At 40.2% G+C, this 21,666-nt stretch overlaps 1 protein-coding gene across 5 annotated transcripts in view; it reads left to right on the forward strand.

Annotated features, from left to right (window-relative positions):
- The window catches only part of ADCY10 (adenylate cyclase 10), a 142,645-nt gene that overhangs the window by 78,060 nt on the left and 42,919 nt on the right, over positions 1-21,666 (forward strand). For all 5 annotated transcript variants that reach the window (XM_072648724.1, XM_072648722.1, XM_072648723.1 and 2 more), the window contains 4 exons: positions 9,131-9,284; positions 10,771-10,963; positions 11,401-11,487; positions 20,916-21,190. In XM_072648724.1, coding sequence (XP_072504825.1) covers positions 9,131-9,284; positions 10,771-10,963; positions 11,401-11,487; positions 20,916-21,190 — 709 coding nt within the window. The remainder of the gene's footprint in view (positions 1-9,130; positions 9,285-10,770; positions 10,964-11,400; positions 11,488-20,915; positions 21,191-21,666) is intronic.

Below are 21,666 nucleotides of genomic sequence, written 5' to 3' on the forward strand. Positions count from 1 at the left end.
TTCTTCCATGCTCCACCAATCTAGTAATCCCATCAGAAAAGAAAATGATGTCAGTCTGGCATGGAGTGTTCTTGGTGAAGTTATGCTGGTTCTTCGTGGTTACTTTCTTTTTTCAGATTTTCCTGACCCTCCCATTAATATTTTAATTAATATTTTATAATTTTGCCAGGAATTGAAGACAAGCTTGCTGGTTTATACCTTACAGACTCCATTTTCTTAACTCTCTTGAAAATCAGGACATTTGAAAGGGTAGGGAAGGGAGTGGAGGGAGGAAGACATTTGGGAACTTAAAATAAAATTTCAAAAAATTAAATAAAAGACTTCAAAAAAAATCAGGATGTTTATAGCTAGGCAGTACAATGGATAGGTTGAATCAAGCTGGAAACCTGGGTTCGGGAAGAACTAGAGTCCCTTAACAGCTTTGTGACCCTGGGCAAGTCACTTGACCACTACTTGCTTCAGTTTCCTCATCTGTGAAATGAGGCTAATAATAACACATGCCTTCCACAGAGCATCAAATGAAGTTCATATTTTTTGTAAAGTGCTTTCCCAACCCTAAAGCAGTCTGTAAATGCAAACTATTATTTTCCTTTCCTGCTTTACACCTCTCATTCTCCACAATCTTTCAGATGTTACTGACAGCAGCTCATTAATCCCACCTGCTCATTCAGAGATTTTTAAACATACTCTTGGATTTAGTTATGCTGGGGACACTTACTTGAACTCATGATGGATAACTCACTGTTCTCTTATCTCCTTGCTTAACCTAGGGTTTCAACTCACTATTAGCTAGTTTCCCTCTCTCTTTTCCATGTCTAAGGTCATTTTCCTTGCCAGAGAAGTCTCCCATTAACATCACGCTTCCCACTTTCCACTAAGAGGCAGCTGGGTGGTATAGTAGAAAGGGTTCTGACCCTGAAGTCAGAAAGATCTAAGTTCAGAAAATCCAGCCTCAGACACTTAAGAGCTGTAGGCAAGTCACTTAAACTCTGCCTGCCTCAGTTTCCTCAACTGTAAAATGAGGATGATGATAATAATAGCACCCATATCCTGAGATTGTTGTGAGGATCAAATGAGGTAATGTTGGTAAAGCTCCTGCCACACTCAATCAATGTTTATTCCTCCTTCCCTTCCCTAATGAGAGCAGCAGTTCTGCCTCTTCCTTTGATCCTCTTTTCTCAACCAAGCTAAGAAACAAACCAAAAAATACAACATAAACTTCTCCAAGTAGACTTTCTCCATGTTTCTAAAATCTTTTACTTTCTAAATTCATGTGAGACTTTATCATTATGAAATTTCATCTCATTAGATTTAGCTCAGGGTTCTAGTTTGTCAAGGTCTCTGAGTCTGGACTCTGCCATGGATGTTAGATATTGTGTAGCCCACGTTATTCTGTCTTTCCCTAGAGGAGAGCATGAGAGATTTGGCTAGTCCAATAGCTCACCTTGAGGGTCAATGACCTTCACTAACTGCTGTCCGTTAGCTGCCAGTGTTTGCCCTGTGTTCATATTTGCCCTGGCTCCTCAAAAGTGACAAGCAGATTCTCAGGGCCTTCATTGGACGGCTACCTGACTCCTCGGGATAATTCTTTTTTGAGCTGTAGCCTAAGGTGACCTCCCCAGCAGCGAAAAAGGAGAAAGAAAGGTACCCAGAGTATGAAAAAGAATCAGATATGGAATAGTTTTATTCCCCACACAGAAAAGGGAATGCTAAGCAATTATGAATCATAACATCATGGCAATCAGTTGAGATACTAAGATGTTAGCCAACTTGGGAACTTTGCGAGAGGGCTCCTTGTTCACTTGTTTACATTTTCATCTCTGCTGGGAGTCTTCTCTGGCAAGGAAAATGACCAATCAGAGCCATGTGGGCTTTTCTTTTCCTTTCTGACCATTTCTCCCTGAGTCACTTCTCTTTCAGCTGATTAGCCTCTGTCTCTCTCACTGCAGCTGCTGTCACTGGCAACTGTTTGGCGTAACTGATACCCCCCACCCCACCCCACCCCGGCTCTGGTGCCTACAAAGATGCCAGTTGTTTTTTGAGATCTCCAAAGGCTCAGTACCAAAGGAAAGGAACTGTAACCATGATGCAATCCCATCCCAGACTTGCTTAGATGGCCACACAGCTTTAGGGAGGGCTTGTAGGGAGAATACTCTCAAGCTCTCAGGATCATCCTTGCTCCTCAAGGCTGAGGTAGAAAAAACCCCCAGAATGTCTGGAATTGCTCCATTGGCATATATACACAGAGTTTCAAGTCAGCACCAATTAAAAGTGTCTTCACTGGAGATAAAAAATAATCAGAGCTGATCTGTTCACTCTATGAAGTGAGGGAAGGAGGAAGGGTGATAACCTTATTAGATGCTTTGCTAATATTTAGATAAACTATATCTGTATTATTACCCCAATCTAGTAGTCTCATTAACCTATCCAAAAAGGAGATGACCTTTTAGTTTGGCATGACCTGGTCTTTATGGAACGGCTCCACTGCTCCGTAGCCACTGCTTTCTTTCTTTTCTAAATATCCACTAAGGACCCTAGAATTTTGTCAGGAATTGGAGTCAAGCTCAATCCTATAGTTTAAAGATTCAATTTCTTTTAGTCTTTATGTCCTTCTGAATCCTTTGGCATTTCTTTTGTTCTCCACAATCGTTGAAGATTATTGATTATCATGCCCCAGCAATCACACTTCCCAGGTGTTTGTGTATCCTGAGGTGCCCTTTCTCAGGGACAGGTGACCTGAATTTATGAAGGGCAGGTGGGTGCTCTCTTACCATTGCTTTACTTATCTTTGGTACCAAATCCCTAGTGGTTATTTTTATTCTGCCTTTTGACTATAAAATTATTCTCCTTGGCAGAGAAAAACAGAGGACAATGAGTTGAACAACTGACTAATTTTCTATTTTCCATTGTCTGTCATCATCTCGTTGTCTTTGAAAAATAGTCTGGTCTCTTTTTGAGTCTTCTGCTTTCCCTAATATAACTTTTTTTCCCCATCCTTAGCTTTCTTCTTGACAGCTACAGTTCATCATGAGTTTTGACAGTTTAAGATGATCATTTGGAGACTGTGCCAAGCTCTTAAATTCATTGTCTTGTACCCACCTTTGCTTTCATCATCTTACAGGTCTTTTTTCTTACATGTCATCTAAAAACGATTTTAATTTTTATCTTTTGCTTATTCATATGTCTAAGACAAATCTACATCAAATGATGAATTCCCTGTCCATGAGACCCTTAGGCAACTTCTCCTTTTCCCCTTCCCCTTAGAAATTGGTTGGAACATTGGAGTCTGTGCAGGTAAACAGTGTGACTTCCTTGATTTGCATCCACATAACATCCATCACTAGAAGAATATCATATGATCAAGGTTGTACAATTATCTTTTCTCTCTTGAGTGGGGATGGGAGGCATGGTACACAGGTTATGTGGGGTTGGAGAAAGGACTGTCTTATTCCCCCATCCCCAGTTTATTTGAAGAGTCCTTGGTTAGGGAGGAAAAATAAAATATGAAAGAATTAACAATCTTTTCACATTCCTGAGTCCTTATTAATTTAGAGATTTTGAGACCATCTTTATACCAATCCCCACAAAGTAGAGTGATGTTTTTTTCCTATTCCTCATTCTTTTTTACTTCTTTTCCTTCTATTTTTCCTTCCACTGCACTTCTCCTTTTCCTTGCACCCTTTGGTTCCCTTGACCTTATTTTTCTCCTCTTTCTGAAGTTTTGTTTGCTCAAGTCCTAGACTTGTCATGGAGTCCAGTCCTTCATTTCACAGATGAAGAAGCTGGTGTACAGGTTGACTTGCCAAAGGTCAAATAGCAGAGCCATGATTTTGACCTAGGTCCTGAATCCAGCTCCCTTGACTTTTCCTTGGTACCATGGTGTCTTTCCTCCTCCTCTTCTCATCATTGGTTTCTTTCTCTTTCTCTTCAAGTCCCTTTCCAATTCTTCCAAATCACCCCTTTGTAAATTCAAGCTTACCTTTTCCAAGTCTACCTTTATACATTCCTTCTACTTCGATTCAAGGACTATATTATAATTATATTAATTAACAATTAGCAACAGTGATATGGCTATGCTCTCTACCCATGGATACCTTTTATTCAAAGATCCTTGGTCCTACCAGGTCAGTGATTCCTATGAGGTTAAATTTCTCTCCTTTGCATTTGAATCTCTTTTTCATCCTTGTTTCAACAAGGATGCTTCTGAGGTAGATGCTTCTGAGGCACCGTGTACCCACACTTTCTCTACTCAACCTTTCAGTTGTATACAAGATCCATTTCTTGATAGGGGAAATAAGCTCCTTCACTAGTTTGTTACTCCTACTATTGGAATTCTACTTTTCAATCCAATTCAGGATTTCACCCCAAATGGGAAATCAAAAGGTTCCCATCATACAAATGTGTATCAGGTAGAAAAGAAATCCTTTATTTCAACATCGGAAAGGGAATGCTAAGTAAAAAGAACCATAAGTGTAAGGGAAGGGGGCTGATGCCATGCCCCACAGACATTCTGTAACTGGTTCTCATCTGATAACCATATGAGGAGCTGCTGAGTGGCTGCCACTGGGGTGGGTTAAGATGGACTAACTGGCAAAGAGAGGTTGTCTTCATTTTCCCCTACCCACGTGCTGTTTGGAGGAGAAACAATGCTATAAGAGGAGAGGACCTGAGCCACCCCTAACCCCCATCCAATATGTGAATATGAGTTCCTGTTGTTTGCCTCTTTGTGTTTGTCCTGACCTTCCATTACGTGAAAAAGTGTTAGCAACAGTTATAGCTTCATGAACTTTGGAAGGTCAGAAGGGCAAACCACCCATGTTCTGGGAGTCAGAGTCCATGCCAGCTTTCATGGCCCTATATACCAAAATGAAGTTCCTGTTGCATGACCTCAGGGCCCCAGCTCACTGGTAGTTGAGATGAGGACATCCAGAAGCTGTGCCATATTTGGGAGTGAACATGTTGAGGTAGATGCTATGTAGAAGCTACATTAAATTTGAGTCTACTCTATCCAAGCACTGAGATGGCACAGGAGAGAGTATGCCCTTTAGGAGTCAGGAGGAAAATGTTGGTAACTTCTGTGTTTGCTATGCCTTCTCAGCAAATATAATTTTCTAAAAGTTAATTGATATTTATGATAAGACTAGTAGTTACCTGACACAGTCTCTCTGACCCTGATATACCTTCCTTCCCCCGCACAACCTGCTTGACCTCAGATTCTCTGATGCAGCTTCCTGGTCTGGGAATATATAAGATCCCAACCTTGTACAGCCCCCACTTTTCAAGCTTGGTGAATGCCCAAGACCACTAGCAAGTCACCCTGATGACTGACTGACCAGATGAGTGGGGGGTCACATCCTGAAAAGCTAAATATTACTGTAACCTTGTAAGTACCTCATTTCAACCCAACATTGAACCTGAACTAAGAGAGTGCCAGCTATAGACCTGTGCCTAAAACAACGTAAATTAGTTCAATAGAAGTGGGGTGTTAAGCACTGTAAGCCAACGATGTGGGAAACATACTGGAATGGGATCTAGCCAATAGCATTAGAAAAAGCTTCCTCAGTCCCTCAGGGATTGCCAGCCTCTCTCTGAGAGAGAAAGAGAGTGATTACAACAGAACTTATTAACTTACTAACTACTCAAACCATTCGTTGGGAGGCTAAATTTTTTTTTTAATAGTTTGTTATTTTTATTTTTAAGCAACAGGATTTTTTTAAAAACTAGTCTCTCCTTCCCCTCCTCCACTCCAAGTGAACAAATTAAAAACAACAACAAATCCCCCAATACATAGCTAACAAATCCCTACATTAGCCCTGCATGAAAACGTGTGTCTCTTTCTACATTTTTAATTCATCACCGTCTGTCAGGAGGTAAGTGGCATGCTTTATTTTCATTTCTTTGGACTCATTTACTGTCATTGTATTGATCAGAATTCTAAAGGTAATTCTGCCCACTTTGTTCTGTCCTGAGGCTCAGTTTCCTCTGAAATTGTCCATCACATTATTTCTTGTGACCCAATAACATTCCATTATATTCATACACCACAATTTGTTTAGTCATTCTGCAGGAACAGGATGTTCCCTTGATTCCCCCACAATAAGCATTGCTATAAGTATTTTTGTGCCTACAGATCTGTTTCCTCTTTCTTTGATTTCTTTAGGCATAGGGCAAGTAGCGGTACAGCTGAGGCAAAGGGTATGTATAGTTTGGTAACTCTTTGGATATGGTTTCAAGTTGCCCTACAGAATGACAGGGCCTCCCACAGCTGGGAAGCTAGTATCCAAGCCTCATGGGGGCATGAAACTATTTTTTTAAAGGGTCTTCATTAGCCATTTTACATTCCATCTCCATTGAGCACACTTAGACTGAAGGACAAGCAGGATCTACTTTTTAGTGACCTCTTTCTACCTCCCCAGTACTGACCCTTTGTATCCCTATAGCTGCTGCCATTGTGACTGCTTCTGAAGACCCTGATCTTGGTGTCACCTCCATACAGACACTTCTTAGCCTTTCCCTTCTGGCAATGGTTGAACACACACACACACACACACACACACACACACACACACACACGAGATATCCATCTGAAGCACCTGCTTGCCTAGGTTTACAGTCAGCTTAAGGTAAGGTCAAGGGTATGCTGGACCCAGCTTTAAGCAGCTTACAAGAACCATTTTTACAAAGTTAGTGTGAGTATTTATACATCAGAAATCACTAGTTACTACAGCTATGTGGAACAAGGGCAGATAGGGGGCACCATAGTGCACAGAAAGCTGGGTCTGGAGTCCAGAAGACTCATCTTCCAGAGTTCAAATCTGATCTCAGACACTTACTAGTTGTGTGACCCTAGGCAAGTCACTTAACTCCGTTTACCTCAGTTTCCTCATCTGTAAAATGAGCTGGAGAAGAACAAGCCAAACCACTCCAATATCTCTGCAGAGATATTGAAACCCTCAAATGGGATCATGAAGAGTCAGACACAACTGAACAACGAATCAGGACTTGATTTATTGCTTTTTGTTTAGATTTAAGAAAGAGTTAATAATGCAGTTTAAACTTTAAAATGTGTACATCCATATTCTTTTTCCCCAGAAAGAGTCAGGTTGTTGAACATTTGCCAACATACCCCTGAATTACTCTATAAACACTGCTTGGAACTCTGCCCAAGTCATCTCCAGACTACTGTAGAATTATTATGACAGTGACAGCTACAAGTGGTAATAACCATTCATGTAGCACTTTAAGGTTTCTAAAGTGCTTTACGTCCATAACCTCATTCCTTTGGGAAAGCTCAACCACCACTGTAGTCAATGGACAACTCAAGAGAGACATCATACTTATGCTTTGAAACAGGGCCTAACTGAAGGGTGTGGTGCCCCTTCAGCATATCCATGTGGTTTGAGTTCATGCAAATCTTCCAGGTTTCTCTGAAATCATCCATTTCATCATTTCTCATGATTCAGTAGTATTTCATTACATTTAAATGCCATAACCTGTTCAGCCATTCCCCAATTGATGGGTACCCCTTAGTTTCCAGATCTTTGTAACCACAAAGAAGAATAGTTATAAGGATTTTTGTACATATAGGTCCTTTGTAATCTATCTTTTTTCTCTTTGGGATAGAGGCCTAATACCTGAGTTAAAGATTACACACAGTTTTGTAACTTTTGGACCAGAATTCCAGATTATTTTCCAGAATGACCAAAATGTGCCTGTTTTCCTGGAGCCCTTTCCAATATTTGTCATTTTCTTTTTTATCAGCTTCACAAATGTGATAGGTAGGGGATGGAACCTCAGAGCTGCTTTAAATTACATTTCTCTATCAATTATTTGAAAATTTTTTTCCCCATAAGGCTAGTGGTGGCTTGAATTTCTTCTCTTGAGACCATTCATCAATTGGATAATATTATTTTCTCCCGTATGAACCACTGAAAGTGAGTAGTAGTCATTAGATCTAACAAATCTTGAGAAGTCTTCCATCATGTATGTGCCCTAGGAAAACAGCTGACCTCTTCACTGTTTTTGTAAGGTCAACAAAACCCATGACCATTACTTGTGTCTTCTTCGTCTAACTCTTAATAGATGATCTCTCTCTCCTGGTGGCTTCTAGAGGTCCATGTCTTGATTCCTTGGGTGCAAGTAGCTGTTTAGAGTCTCCAGCTTCCTTCTCTATGGAAAGAGCTTCACATCTTTTACATGTCTCCAAATGTTGAATAGCTCTTTCTTTTTCATGTCACATTGTTCCACTCTCCAAACTCTTGAATTGAGTTAGAATTCTTTACTTCTTCACATCCTTTTTCTTCTTTTTTTTCCCCCTTGAAAATGCATTTTTCCTTACATTTACCCCAAATTGCTTTTCTTATATTTGCTGTTGGTCCTCTGGCACCAAGGGAAGGAAATCCATTCTCTCTTCCATATGCCGTCCTTTTAAAAGAATACTCTCTTGGCCTCTTCAAGTCTTCTTCTCCAAGCTCACTATTACCAATTTCCCTGCCAAGGTCTGTACTGGAAGAGTGTATCTTCTCCTCAATGACCTGGCTGCCCATTTTTGACCTCACTTTTTAAAAAAAAAATTACATACCTAGGTTCCATTCTTGGCTCCACATCTATTATTGTATTTTCCTCAGTGTTTCATTTTCCCTTTGTTTTGAACCATGAATTATAACTTCTCATAGCTGTTGAGAAACTTCTCTGACATTATCTCTGGGGGAATAAGGAACCTGGTGGCATAATTTCTTTATAGGTAGTAGAAATAACAATAATGAGGAGGAAGAAGATTGTAACTATTCATGCTTATAAATACCCATATTTTAAGGTTTCTAGAGGGCTTTCAACACAAATTCCCATGTGGTAAGTAGTTAAAATATGGTATACCCATTTTACAGATGCAGAAACCAATACTCCAAGAGGTAACATGAATTTTCCATGGATATATTGTAGGTTCTATGTAATTAGGTTTTTTTTCCTGATAATGTTCTCAGCTTCTTCCAGAGAAAGTTATTATAAATATTAAAATGGACATAAATAGAAAGCCATGGCATCAGCATGGACCATTTTAGGCACCAATAAAAAAGACCATCTTCCTTTGCTTTGATTGAGATTTCCTGTTCTATTTCATATCTTCTAATAGGGCGCAATAAGGAGATCAGAATGTTTCTGCAGAATATGAAGGAGTTTATGCTGTCAAAAAGCAGCCAAGTTCTAATGTTCGAAGGTGTAACAGGATATGGAAAAAGCCAGTTAGTTAGTGAACTAGGTTATCTGGCACAAGCTGAAGACCACAGGTCAGTGTCCTCAAAACTACCTTGGGAAACTTGCAGGAAACAAACTTTCTGTGTCCTCTTAGCAACACATTTGTCTTTCTCTTCTACTTCTCTGGTCATTTTTATTTCCTATGAGAGTCCCTGTCTCAACCTGAACTGGTGTCTAGACACCCAGAAGTGTGAGCTGGAGCAGAACATATTTGCAAAATGGAGGCTTTCTAATCATAACATTTTGGAGCTGGTAAGGAGCTTACTATGCACCTAGCTCAAACCTGCCCCCAACCCTCACCGGTTTGCAGTTAAGTAGACTGAGGCCTAGAAAGGTGAATGACTCACCTCATTTTATACCAATAGCGTTGGGATTCAAACTTAGATCTCCCATCTCCAAATTCTGAGCCCTTTCCCAAGTCCTATGGCAACCTTTTATCTCCCTCTGTAGGGGTGATTCAGTGGGATACTTTACATTCTGTGAAATGCAAAAGCAACAGGGACAGGGATTCCCCAAAGCCAGGTCCAGCCAGTATTTTGGTTAATCAGTCAGCAATGAGATTGTTTATTAAGCCCCTAAGATATTGTTCTAGGTGCTGCTGAAGAGTCCCAGAAAGACAAGACTCAACTTCCATGTTTTAGGGACTTGAATTGTAGCTGGATTTCTTCTGGGCAAATCCTCCCCCCTGACAGTTTCTAATGAAGATTTCTGACATGAGGGCAGCTTTACCTATCAGGCATTGAGGGGGAGGTCTGAGAGTGAAAACAAGGAGGTGTATAGACTTGTGAAACTCCTGTCATAGCTCAGCTGTGAGGCAGTCAAAGACTACTGCGAGGGGCAGAGGGAGAGGAAGCAGGGCAAGGTGTGATGCAAAGAAAAAAACAGAGACCTAAAGAAGAAAGGCTTATTAGGATGTGGTCTCCAATTGGATACAGGAGCCAAATGAACTAGAGAAGAAACTGAAATTTTCAGCCTAGACTTGTTTCTCGCATGTGCCCCACTCTAGCTCACTACCCCAAAATTTAAGGTACAAAGTGGATGTGGATGACCAGAGGATGTGTTAGTTCAAAGCATGAGACATTGAATTATATAGCAAGTCAAAATAAGTGACAAGAAAGACTTCACTCAGATTCAGAGGACATGTACAGATAATATCAATCAATGAACATTTATAAAGCACCTACTATGTGTTGAACACTGTCAAGTGCTTGGGAATACAAAAAGAGGCAAAAGACAATCCTTGCCCAAAAGGAGCTCACAATCTACTAGGGGAGATGGCATACAAACATATATACCTACACACACACAGATACACACACACACACACACACACACACACACACATACAGAGAGAGAGAGAGAGAGAGAGAGAGAGAGAGAGAGAGAGAAAGAGAGAGAATACACTAGAAGCATAGTAGGTCTCTTTAATTAAAAGGTTTCCATGACCCTTCTCCCCTATCATTCCCAAAAGAAACCTACCAAGAATTATAATTAGACCTTTGACTTTCTAACATGCAGGGTCATCGCTATAGGATTGACTAAGGTTAGCATCCATCAGTACTTCTACACCATTCAGTTACTCATGGCCAGTGTCTTGGGCCTTGATACCTGCAAACATTACAAGGAGAGACAACACAATCTGGAGGAAAAAGTCAAGAACTATTTGGATGAAGCATTGTATTGCATCCTCAATGACATTTTTCATGTTCAGGTAATTAGGCAAATGCCAATTTTGTTTTGTTTTGAAACATCATGTTGTTTTGCCCATCATTCCTGTTGATTTCCCTTCTGAATCCACATCCTTTGTTTCATCCTTATTCTTACTGCCTTCATGGCCAGGATGTGTCTAGAGGGGAGCAGGTCTTCCAGTCCTCCCTGGCCCTAAACCCACTTTCTTGGGAAAGATGGGGAGAGAGTGGGGTGGAGAGGATGAGAAATTCCTCCTACAACATTAAAATGATCTATCTTGATGACTTACTTTTTCAAAAACTCTTCTCATCCCTTTTCTAAATTTTGATAAAGGGCACAAAATTATTTTATTCTAATGGAGGGAGAGGTCATGGAAGGACCTCGATGCATTGAGCCTTGGAATTGCTTTTCCTAAATGCATTTCCACTAAACTCAGTACACTACCTGCTTTATTTCTAGTTCCCCATGACACGGGAGGCTTGTAAAATGAGTGGAATAAAAAAGCAAAAGGAGATAGAAGCATTGTTTATGAACATCCTGAAGGAGGTATGTATATCTCTGGGTCATCAGCAGGGGAATGGGGAATTGATAATCCCCAGGGGAAGATAGACGAGGCAAAGAGCATCAAGTTAAGTTGACACTAAGCTTGTGGTTAAATCTCCTTGTATTCTGCTCTGGAAAGATCTGTTTTCCTCCCCTGTTTCAAGACCTCAAGCTGGAAATTGATTTGCAATTTAGAGTTGATAGAGGAGATTCCATAAGATTCCAGTGAGGAACTTATGCTTTCTTTCCTTCCTTCTATCTTTATATCTCTTCCTTCCTTTCCTCTTTCCCTCCCTCTGTTTCTTTTTCTTTCTTTCCATTCCTCCTTCCCTCCCTTCCTCCCTCCCTTCCTTTCCTTTCTTCCTCAACTTGTGATTTCAAAGACTCTAGTAAAAGGGAATGAATCGTCTACTGAGGCAACTCTTTGCAGTTTATGAGACCTCTCATTGTTAAGAAGTCCTTTATAACCAGTCCCCTTTCTGCCTTTCTAGTCTTTTTGCACTTTACTCTCCTTTCCTATACTCTGAGATCCAGTGACACTGACCTTGTTCCATGTACAAGACATTCCTTCTGGTACCTAGAGCTGGTTAGATGGTGAAGCAGATAGAGTACTAGACCCACCATCAGGAATATCAGAGTTCAAATCCAGCCTCAGTTACTTATTAGCTGTGACCCATGTGCCTTACTAGCTGTAATAACCTCTGTTTACCTAAGTTGTATATTTCCTTCCTCCCCTGCTCCAACGCTGAGTATTTTCACAGGCTATTACCCATATCTGAAATGCTTTCTTTCCTCATCTTTGCCTGCTTACTTCACTGGTTTTCTTTCAAGTCCAGGCTAAAATCCCACCTTCTACAAGAAACTTTGCCTGATTCCCCTTATTTTTAGTACTTTTTTTCTGAGATCATCTCCAATTTATCCTATGTATATCTTGTTTGTACATTGTTGTTTGCATGTTGCCTCCTCGTTAGTCTGTGAGCCCCTCAAGAGCAAAGACTGTCTTCTGCCTTCCTTCATATCCCTAGAGCTTAGCAAAGTATCTAGTATGTAGTAAGTGCTTAATTAATAAAGGCTTGATGACTGACTGAATATTTGATTGAATTGTAATTGTCTCCTCATTGGGCTAACCGCCCCAAGTTTCCTTAAATGATGCTCATGTGACATGGTTTCCAATATTCTCCCCTTCCCAGTAGCCAGTTTGTTAATATCCTCCCTAAAGCATAAGGCTCAGAACTAAACATATTGTGTGTGATATGGCTGGTCAGCATGTAGCATATTCTAAACGCTAAATTTTATTTCTGTAGCCAAAGATGGCAATAGCATTTTTTTTCTACAGCAGAATCATCTCTATCACCACACATGTATTAACCACCCTCTGAAGTTTATAAAGGAGTGTCCACATGATGCAGTTCTCATACAGCTTCAAGCTGGAGCTTCCAGCTTACTAAAACCTTCTGGTCTTTTTATACATGCCTGGCTGGAGGATCAGGCAGGCAGTTAATAAGCCAGATACTATACCAAGCACTGAGGTAAAGGTAAAAGAAAAGGTAAAAAAGGTAAAAGGTAAAAAAACAAACTATCTGTGTCTTCAAGGAGCCCGTAATCTAACAGGAGAGAGAACATACAAACAACTTTGTACAAATAAGCTACATGAAGGATAAAAAGGAAATCATCTACAGAAGGAAGGCGTTAGAATTAAGAGAGATCGGGAAGGGCTTCCTATGAAAGGGGGGGGGGGTCAGGGGATAGTAGAACTAGAACTCAGAGGCCGACTTGTCCAACCCCTTCATTTTACAGGTGAGAAAACTTAGGCCCAAGGATCTTAAATGACTTTCCTATGGCCACACAAGTAGTATCAGAAGAGAGATTTGAACCAAGGTCCTTCATGACTTCTGAGTCAGTGACTTTTGCATTGTGCAGTGCTGCTTTCTAGTTGGGACAAGGATCTGGTGTGTGTGCAGAGTGCCAGGTGAGGGAGCTTGCCTCTGGGAGAATCATGATGACTTGCTAGGGAAACATCCTAGCAAGACTGTGAAGCAGATGCAGGCTAAATGCACGTTGTAGAGGAGGCATTTACAAAGGTGGGTTGGCCTCAGTTGCAATTTCTGTTCCTGGTTAGTACTTTGGGGATCAGGAAGACCTGAATTCAAATCCTACCTCAGACTTTTACTAGTTATATGACCCTTGGCAAGTCATTTAAGCTTTTTCTGCCTCAGTTTCCTCATCTGTAAAAAAGGGATACTAATAGCATCTAGCTCCCAGAGTTTTGTGAGGACAAATGTGATCATCATTGTAAAAGGCTTACTCTGCACAGTACCTGATGTTTGGTAAGCACTAAATAAATGCTAACTATCCTCACCATTATTAGGATTACTACTATGATTATTTGCTCTTGGGTTATCTCAGTGACTTCTTTACTCATGGATACTGGAGTAAAACCATTCTGCAAGGGAAGAGGCCGTAGGGCTTTCTGTCTTAGGCTGGTTGCTGGTTTTCTATTCTACCTGAAAGGAGTAAGGTTTTTTATCCTTGGGGATTTGAAAGATCAGTGCCTCCAGAATCCTCAGCCTCAGCCCCAGTGGTGTTTTACAGCCTGTGATTTACTGATGCCCAGAAGTGCAAAGAGCAGTCTCTGGCCAGTGGAAGTTGATTTAAGGACTCATCTAGCATCCATGACACATCATAATATGAAATTAATGGAGCCAGCTTTTCAGGAGGGAATGGCACACTTACAAAAACTCGTGGCATAGTAGAGAATAAAACATTAAAAATAAATACATGAATATTAAACACATTCTTTACAGACTATAACACATTAAAATTATATTCTTAAAAGATTTTGAAAAAGGCACTAAACAGCAATTGGAGACAATCCCAGAGAATCAAAGAACAAGTAATAAAAACAATAGACAATTCCATCAAAGAAAATGACAACAATTAGATAAAATACCAACATTTTTAGGATGCCACTAAAGCAGGCTTTATACTTTATACTTTCATCAACAAAAGAAAGAAAAGATCAGTAATTGGGTATGAAATTATAACCTTGGAAGTAAACAACAAAATGTAAATTTTGAAAATCAAAGAAGAGATTGTTCACAAAATTGAAAGCAGAACCAAAAAAGAATAATAAATAAATAAAAATGATAAATAAAAGTAGCTGATAAAAAATACCAAATAATATAATAGCTTAACCATTAGCTAGTCTAGTGCTTTAAAAAGAAGACTAAATTACTAGTACCAAAAGAAAAAAGACAAAATCACAACAAATGAAAAAGAAACAATGGAAATTATTAAAAACTATTTTCCTCAAGTATATACTAATAAAACTAACAAGAATATTTTTAAAAATATAAAATGCATGGCTTACCCCAATTTCAAAAAAAGAAATTTAACAAGTTATAAACAAACTCACAAAGGTTAGAAAACAAACAAACCCAAGTTAAGACAGATTTACAAGGTCTAGTATATATTGAAAGAACAACTAATTGCAAGGTTCCATAAGCTCAGGGGTGTGCTAGAGCCAGCTAAGACCAGACTAATTGTTCCATTTTCAGTGTAAGCATTTATTCCTTGAAAATTAGCAAATGCTACAAATCAAGGCTTGATTTATTGTTTCATTGATTGTCTAGACTTAAGAAAGTGATAGGGTAAAAGTTAATTAAGATTAAATTTTAAAATGTGTTGTATGTATATCCCCCTTTGTTAAATAATTATCAGTTCCCTCCTACATAAATTCTTTGTGAAAATAGGAAAAGCCATCCTATCAAATTCTTTCTTCATCACAGAAATATAGTATTGCTATTTAAACCAGAGAGAAAAAACCAGAAAGAAACCTATAGTCCAACATACTAAATAAGTATTGTTGCAAATATTTTTCAATAAAATATTATCCAAGTACATTATTAGCCAATACATATTGAAAATCCAGCTTTTGTTTGTATCACGGATGCACAGTCAGTTCAATATTAGCACAGTTGAAATCCAAAGAGACTCACGAAAGCCCCTCACACAGGAGAGGGCATTCATCACCAATAAGGAGAATCTCATACTGAATGAGCTTTGAAACTGGGGTTGCATTCACATGATGGAAAAGGTTGAACTTTGTTATTACTATAACTTGGATATGTATTTTTGAATATATCAAAAAGTGAAAGGAGAGGAATGGTGTTAAGTGAAGCCTTTTTCTGATTAAAAAAAACAAACCGAGGGGGGGGCGGAGCCAAGATGGCGAAGTAGAAAGATGCACATACACACAGCTCCGAACCCACAAACCACAGAATGGCTAGAGGGGACCAACCCAGGGCGAATTCTGCACCCAGAGACCATGGAATATTGGAGCGAGGGAGATTTCTGTTCCAGAGAGACCTCCAAACCTCTCGCGGGGGGTCCTTCATGCCGTGGACTGGGCGCCGGGACGGGGAGCAGAGGGCAGCCCTGCCACAGCAGCGACACCGTGAGGAAAAGATCCGAGTGGGCTACAGGGACGGGATCTCCAGTGGCCACGCGGGTCCCTCCACCCACAGAGGGACCTGCAAACCTCTCGCAAAAGGTCCGTCACGCTGCAGACGTGGAGCCCAGCCCGGACCTGCGGCGGCGGCGGCGGCCGTGGCTCCGAGAGGTACAGATCTGAGAAGGCTCCAGAGACGGGATCTCCAGCAGCGGCACAAGCCCCCCCACCAACAGGTGACTGACGGGGGTAGGTGAGAGAGTGTCTTTGGCGGGTCGAGAGGGGAGTGGGGTGCCCCCATGGCTCGGGCCCCCCCAGGAGATAGAAGCTGAGAGGCGGCTGCAGACAAGGGCTCCCCAAACGGGCGGGAGCCTGGATCCATTGTGGAAGGTCTGTGCATAAACCCCCTGAGGGAACTGAGCCTGAGAGGCGGCCCTGCCCCTGACCACCTGAACTTAATTCTCACACTGAATAGCAGCCCTGCCCCCGCCAAAAATCCTAAGGCAGGAAGCAGCATTTGAATCTCAGTTCCCAAACGCTGGCTGGGAGGACCAGGAGGCGAGGAGGGTGTGAGAAGAACATTCAGAGGTCAGGTCACTGGCTGGGGAGAATGCCAAGAAAAGGGAAAAGAGATAAAACTATTGAAGGGTACTTTCTCGGAGAAAAGACACTTCCTCCCTTCCTTTCTGATGGGGAGGAACAATGCTTGCCATCAGGCAAAGACACAGAAATCGAGGATTCTGTGTCCCAGGCCACCCAATGGGCTTGGGCCATGGAAGAGCTCAAGAGGAATTTTGAAAATCAAGTTAGAGAGGTGGAGGAAAGACTGGGAAGAGAAATGAGAGGGATGAGGGAGAAGCATGAAAAGCAGATCAGCTCCCTGCTAAAGGAGAACCAAAAAAATCTTGAAGAAATTGGCACCTTGAGAACTAGCCTAACTCTGTTGGCAAGGGAGGTGCAAGGGGCCAATGAGGAGAAGAATGCTTTCAAAAGCAGAATTAACCAAATGGAAAAGGAGATTCAAAAGCTCACTGAAGAAAATAGATCTTTCAAAACTGGAATGGTACAGATGGACGCTAAGGACTTTATGAGAAAGACAGATATCACAGAACATAGCGTGCAGACTCGAAAAATGGAAGATAATGTGAAATATCTTATTGGAAAAACAACTGACCTGGAAAATAGAATCAGGAGAGACAACGTAAAAATTCTGGGACTACCTGAAAACCATGATCAAAAGAAGAGCTTAGACATCATCTTCCATGAAATTATCAAGGAAAACTGCCCTGAGATTCTAGAACCAGAGGGCAAAATAAATATTCAAGGAATCTGCAGAACACCGCATGAAAGAGATCCAAAAAGAGAAACTCCTAGGAGCATTGTGGCCAAATTCCAGAATTCCCAGGTGAAAGAGAAAATATTGCAAGCAGCTAGAAAGAAACAATTCAAGTATTGTGGAAATACAATCAGGATAACACAAGATCTAGCTCCCTCTACATTAAGGGATCGAAGGGAATGGAATAGGTTATTCCAGAAGTCAAAGGAACTAGGACTAAAACCAAGAATCACCTACCCAGCAAAACTGAGTATAATACTTCAGGAGAAAAAATGGTCTTTCAATGAAATAGAGGATTTTCAAATTTTCCTGATGAAAAGACCAGAGCTGGAAAGAAAATTTGACTTTCTAACACAAGAATGAAGAGAACCATGAAAAGGTGAACAGCAAAGAGAAGTCATAAGGGACTTACTAAAGTTGAACTGTTTACATTCCTACATGGAAAGACAATATTTGTAACTCTTGAAACATTTCAGTATCTGGGTACTGGGTGGGAGTACACACACACACACACATGCACACACGCACACATACATAGAGACAGAGTGCACAGAGTGAATTGAAGAGGATGGGATCATATCTTAAAAAAAAAATGAAATCAAGCAGTGAGAGAGAAATATTGGGAGGAGAAAGGGAGAAGTTATATGGGGCAAATTATCTCTCATAAAAGAGGCAAGCAAAAGACTTATTATTGGTGGGATAAAGAGGGGAGGCAAGAGAAAAACATGAGGTCTACTCTCATCACATTCCACTAAAGGAAAGAATATAATGCACACTCATTTTGATAGGAAAACCTATCTCATAATACAGGAGAGTGGGGGACAGGGGCACAAGCAGGGTGGGGGGGAGGATGGAGGGGAGGGCATGGGGAGGAGAATGCAATACAAGGTCGACACTCATGGGGAGGGAAAGGACCATAAGAAAATAGAAGCAATGGGGAACATGATAGGATGGAGGGAAATATAGTTAGTCCTATACAACACAACTAGTATGGAAATCATTTGCAAAACTAAACAGATTTGGCCTATATTGAATTGCTTGTCTTCCAAGGGGAAGGGGTGGAGAGGGAGGGAGCTAAAGAAGTTGGAACTCAAAGTGTTAGGACCAAATGTAATGTTCTTACCACTGGGTAACAAGAAATACAGGTTAAGGGGTCAAGAAAGCTATCTGGCCCTACAGGACAAGAGAGAAGACAGAGACAAGGACAGGGAGAGAGGATAGAGGAGAGAGCAGATTGGTCACAGGGGCAATTAGAATGCCTGGGTTTGGGGGGGGAGGGGATAAAAGGGGAGAAAATTTGTAACCCAAAATTTTGTGAAAATAAATGTTAAAAGAAAAAAAAAAAGCTAGAAGCAACCAAAATATCCAGTAAAGAAATGATTAAAAACAAACAAACAAACAAACAAAAAAACCAAACCGAACTAAGAACATTCTTTTAGAAGTCAGAAAAAAAAAGGAGTGGCCTTCATGCTGAGAGCAAATACTACTGACTACAAATCTACCGAATTTCTGCCTTCATGAAAATGCTACCTTTCAGACAAAATGTCTTGTTAAGAAGACATAGATTGGGGGTGAGATATTGACAAATTATTTACTTGATTTGAAAATAAGGTAAAGTCAAGAGAAAAAAGTATCTGCCCACGAAGGAGAGAATGGATCTTATTGGTATTTGGTTCCCTTTGGCTTGTTATGGGTTTTTTTCTTTATGCCATAGATTTATTTACTTGCTTAGGTTTTTAGAATTTTAGTTCTTATGCCTCTATCTCGCGTAACCTGGTTTTACAATATATGTTTTAGTATGTCTATCCTTCACCTTTCCCTACCTCACGTAATGTTGTTAAGATCAGGGACTGGGTCGTTTTCATCTTCATTTTTATGTCCTAGTTCTTGCAAAAAAGTGTGCTAAATAAATGTTTGCCTAATTGGACTGAATATCATTCAAACTTCCTCCGGAAAAAGGCTTTTGCCCAAGATTATTCTGCCATCTGTCCAGAATTGCATTTACCCCTTGCCACCTGGTGGCTGTTTAAAATATTACAGGGCAACTGAAAGAGGAAGAGGAAATCCCATTCATGTCAGACTCCAAACCAGAGTAGCAGTTGGTAGTTATCCACGGAGATGCTGTGACAGTATGTTGAAGAAAAAATATTAATGCTGTACTCTGCATTTCTGGTCCAAATCTACCATAAAAAATATTTAAAATTATTCTATATCCAGATATTTAAAGCTAAGAGAGGTAAATATTCGAACTGGCATATTTCCCCCATGCCTTCAGACCTTTCCCTGCACAAAGACAATTTGAAGTACCACCTACAGGAATCTTGAAGAAAAAAGTCACAATATGAAAGCACAGTTTTGTATTAACATTCCAAAACAATAGTCACTAATAATAATTACTTCATCTTCAGCTAGGATTGTCCCATTCCTCCTTGGATCAATCTCTTGAAAGAGAGATTCCCTGTGATCAGTATTCTAACTCTTTCTCAGATAAGAACAGAGCATTAATTCTAGGTGGGTCTTAGCCCAAAGACTTGCACAGTTGGGGAAACTAATGATCTTTTTTTGATTATTTTTCTCCAGTTACATGTAAAAACAATTTTGAACATTTGTTTTTTTAAAACTTTGAGTTCCAAATTCTCTCCCTCCATTTACCACCCCCCCACCTCAATGAGAAGGCAAACAATTGGATATAGGTTATACATGTGTAGTCATGCAAAACATATCCGTAGTAATTATGCTGTGAAAGAAAACATAGACAAAAAAAATAAAGAAAATAAAATAAAACGTATGGGAAGCTAATGATCATAACCCAACAAGAGATACCTTTTGTTCAAAGTTTGGTTTTCTGCCTTAATCACTATTTCCTAATCCCTTTTGCTCTTAAACCATTTTATCCAGTGACATAAGCCTGGAAAGGATTTTTAGACTAGAGCAATGTTTTTTTCTTAATTTTTCTAGAGAAACTAAAAAGGAAGTTATAAAATATGCTTCTCAGGGAGCTAATGGATAGAATGCTAGGCTTGGAGTCAGGAAGATGTGATTTCAAATCCTGTTCCAGAAATTTCCTAGCTGTGTGACCCTGGGCAAATCACATAACCCTTATCTGCCTCAGTTCCGCATCTGTAAAATGGAGACACAAAGCTGAAGGAAAAGGCAAACCACTCCAGTATCTTTGCCAAGAAAACCCCACGGACACAGGGTCAGGGAGTCAGAAAGAGTCAATTATGACAAGCATATGACTAATTGTGAAGTGCTTACACTGGCTTAGGCAGTAAAACGTTTAAAACTAATTTGTGAAAGGATAGAAAATAAATGATATCAAATAGGTATCCTTATAAGCCCAAATGTATTGATAAGATAAAAGTGATGTTCAATTAACATGCCAAGAATTTGTGCATGTAAGCATTTTTAAATAGTTTTTTCTCCCTCTGATTTTGTTTATGCTATGAATTTGTACCATCCAAATGTTCATAAGTTTCCAGCTGCAGAAACTGAATTCTTAAGATTTTATTGCATGACATTTTTTCCTTAAAAGTGATCGCTTCTAATTGCACTCAAAAAAAATATACGCATACATACACTGTTCCCATATAGTCATGAAAACTGAAATCCTACACCAATTATTGTCTCCTCTACCTTGTTCAGACAAGTAAAGATGAAAAGTTCATTTTCATTATTGATGAAGCCCAGTACATTGACACAACCTCTTGGGATTTCTTGGAGAAGCTGATCCAGAAACTCAATGTATTCCTTATCATGTCGCTGTCTCCTTTCATCGATGCTCCCTGCAAATCTGCTAGTGCCATCATGAAGAATCGGAACACTACCTATATCATTATTGGTGAGATAAGTGCGAAAGATATACGGTCCAAGGTCTGTCTTGACCTCAATGTGGATAGCATCCCCAAGGAGCTGGAAATGTAAGTGACCCATTCTTACTCTGGGACTTTGGTAACTTAACACTTAAAAAAGGTGAGGAAATCTTGAGTGAAAAAGGGAAAAGGACTCTCACTTTCAGAGCTGGGCTCTATCCCATGGTCTAGGAATATAGAAGAACACATCTGGGAGGGCAACATCAAGTGGCCCATCCACCATTGCCTTCTGAAAGGATCATAAGGCTGATTACTTAATTCTCTGGCTAACTTCCAATGTACACTTGAAAATTAGGTATCATACCATAGCTATGGTCTTCTTTTACCTCTGAGTACCCACTATAATGGTGTGAATGATTTGTAGCCCAAAGGGCTCCACCCCTGAGAAACAATTTTGTTACATTCTCCAACTCCAGCATAAATTGATTCTGGAGAATCCTATGTGGTAAGTTGTATTGTGATTATTAGGACTATTATAAGGAACTGCTTATTATAATAGCTACTGTCCCTCCCCCCCCCACCCC

The sequence above is a fragment of the Notamacropus eugenii genome, chromosome 2 (assembly GCF_028372415.1).
Source record: "Notamacropus eugenii isolate mMacEug1 chromosome 2, mMacEug1.pri_v2, whole genome shotgun sequence".
In the NCBI taxonomy this organism is placed as follows: domain Eukaryota; kingdom Metazoa; phylum Chordata; class Mammalia; order Diprotodontia; family Macropodidae; genus Notamacropus; species Notamacropus eugenii.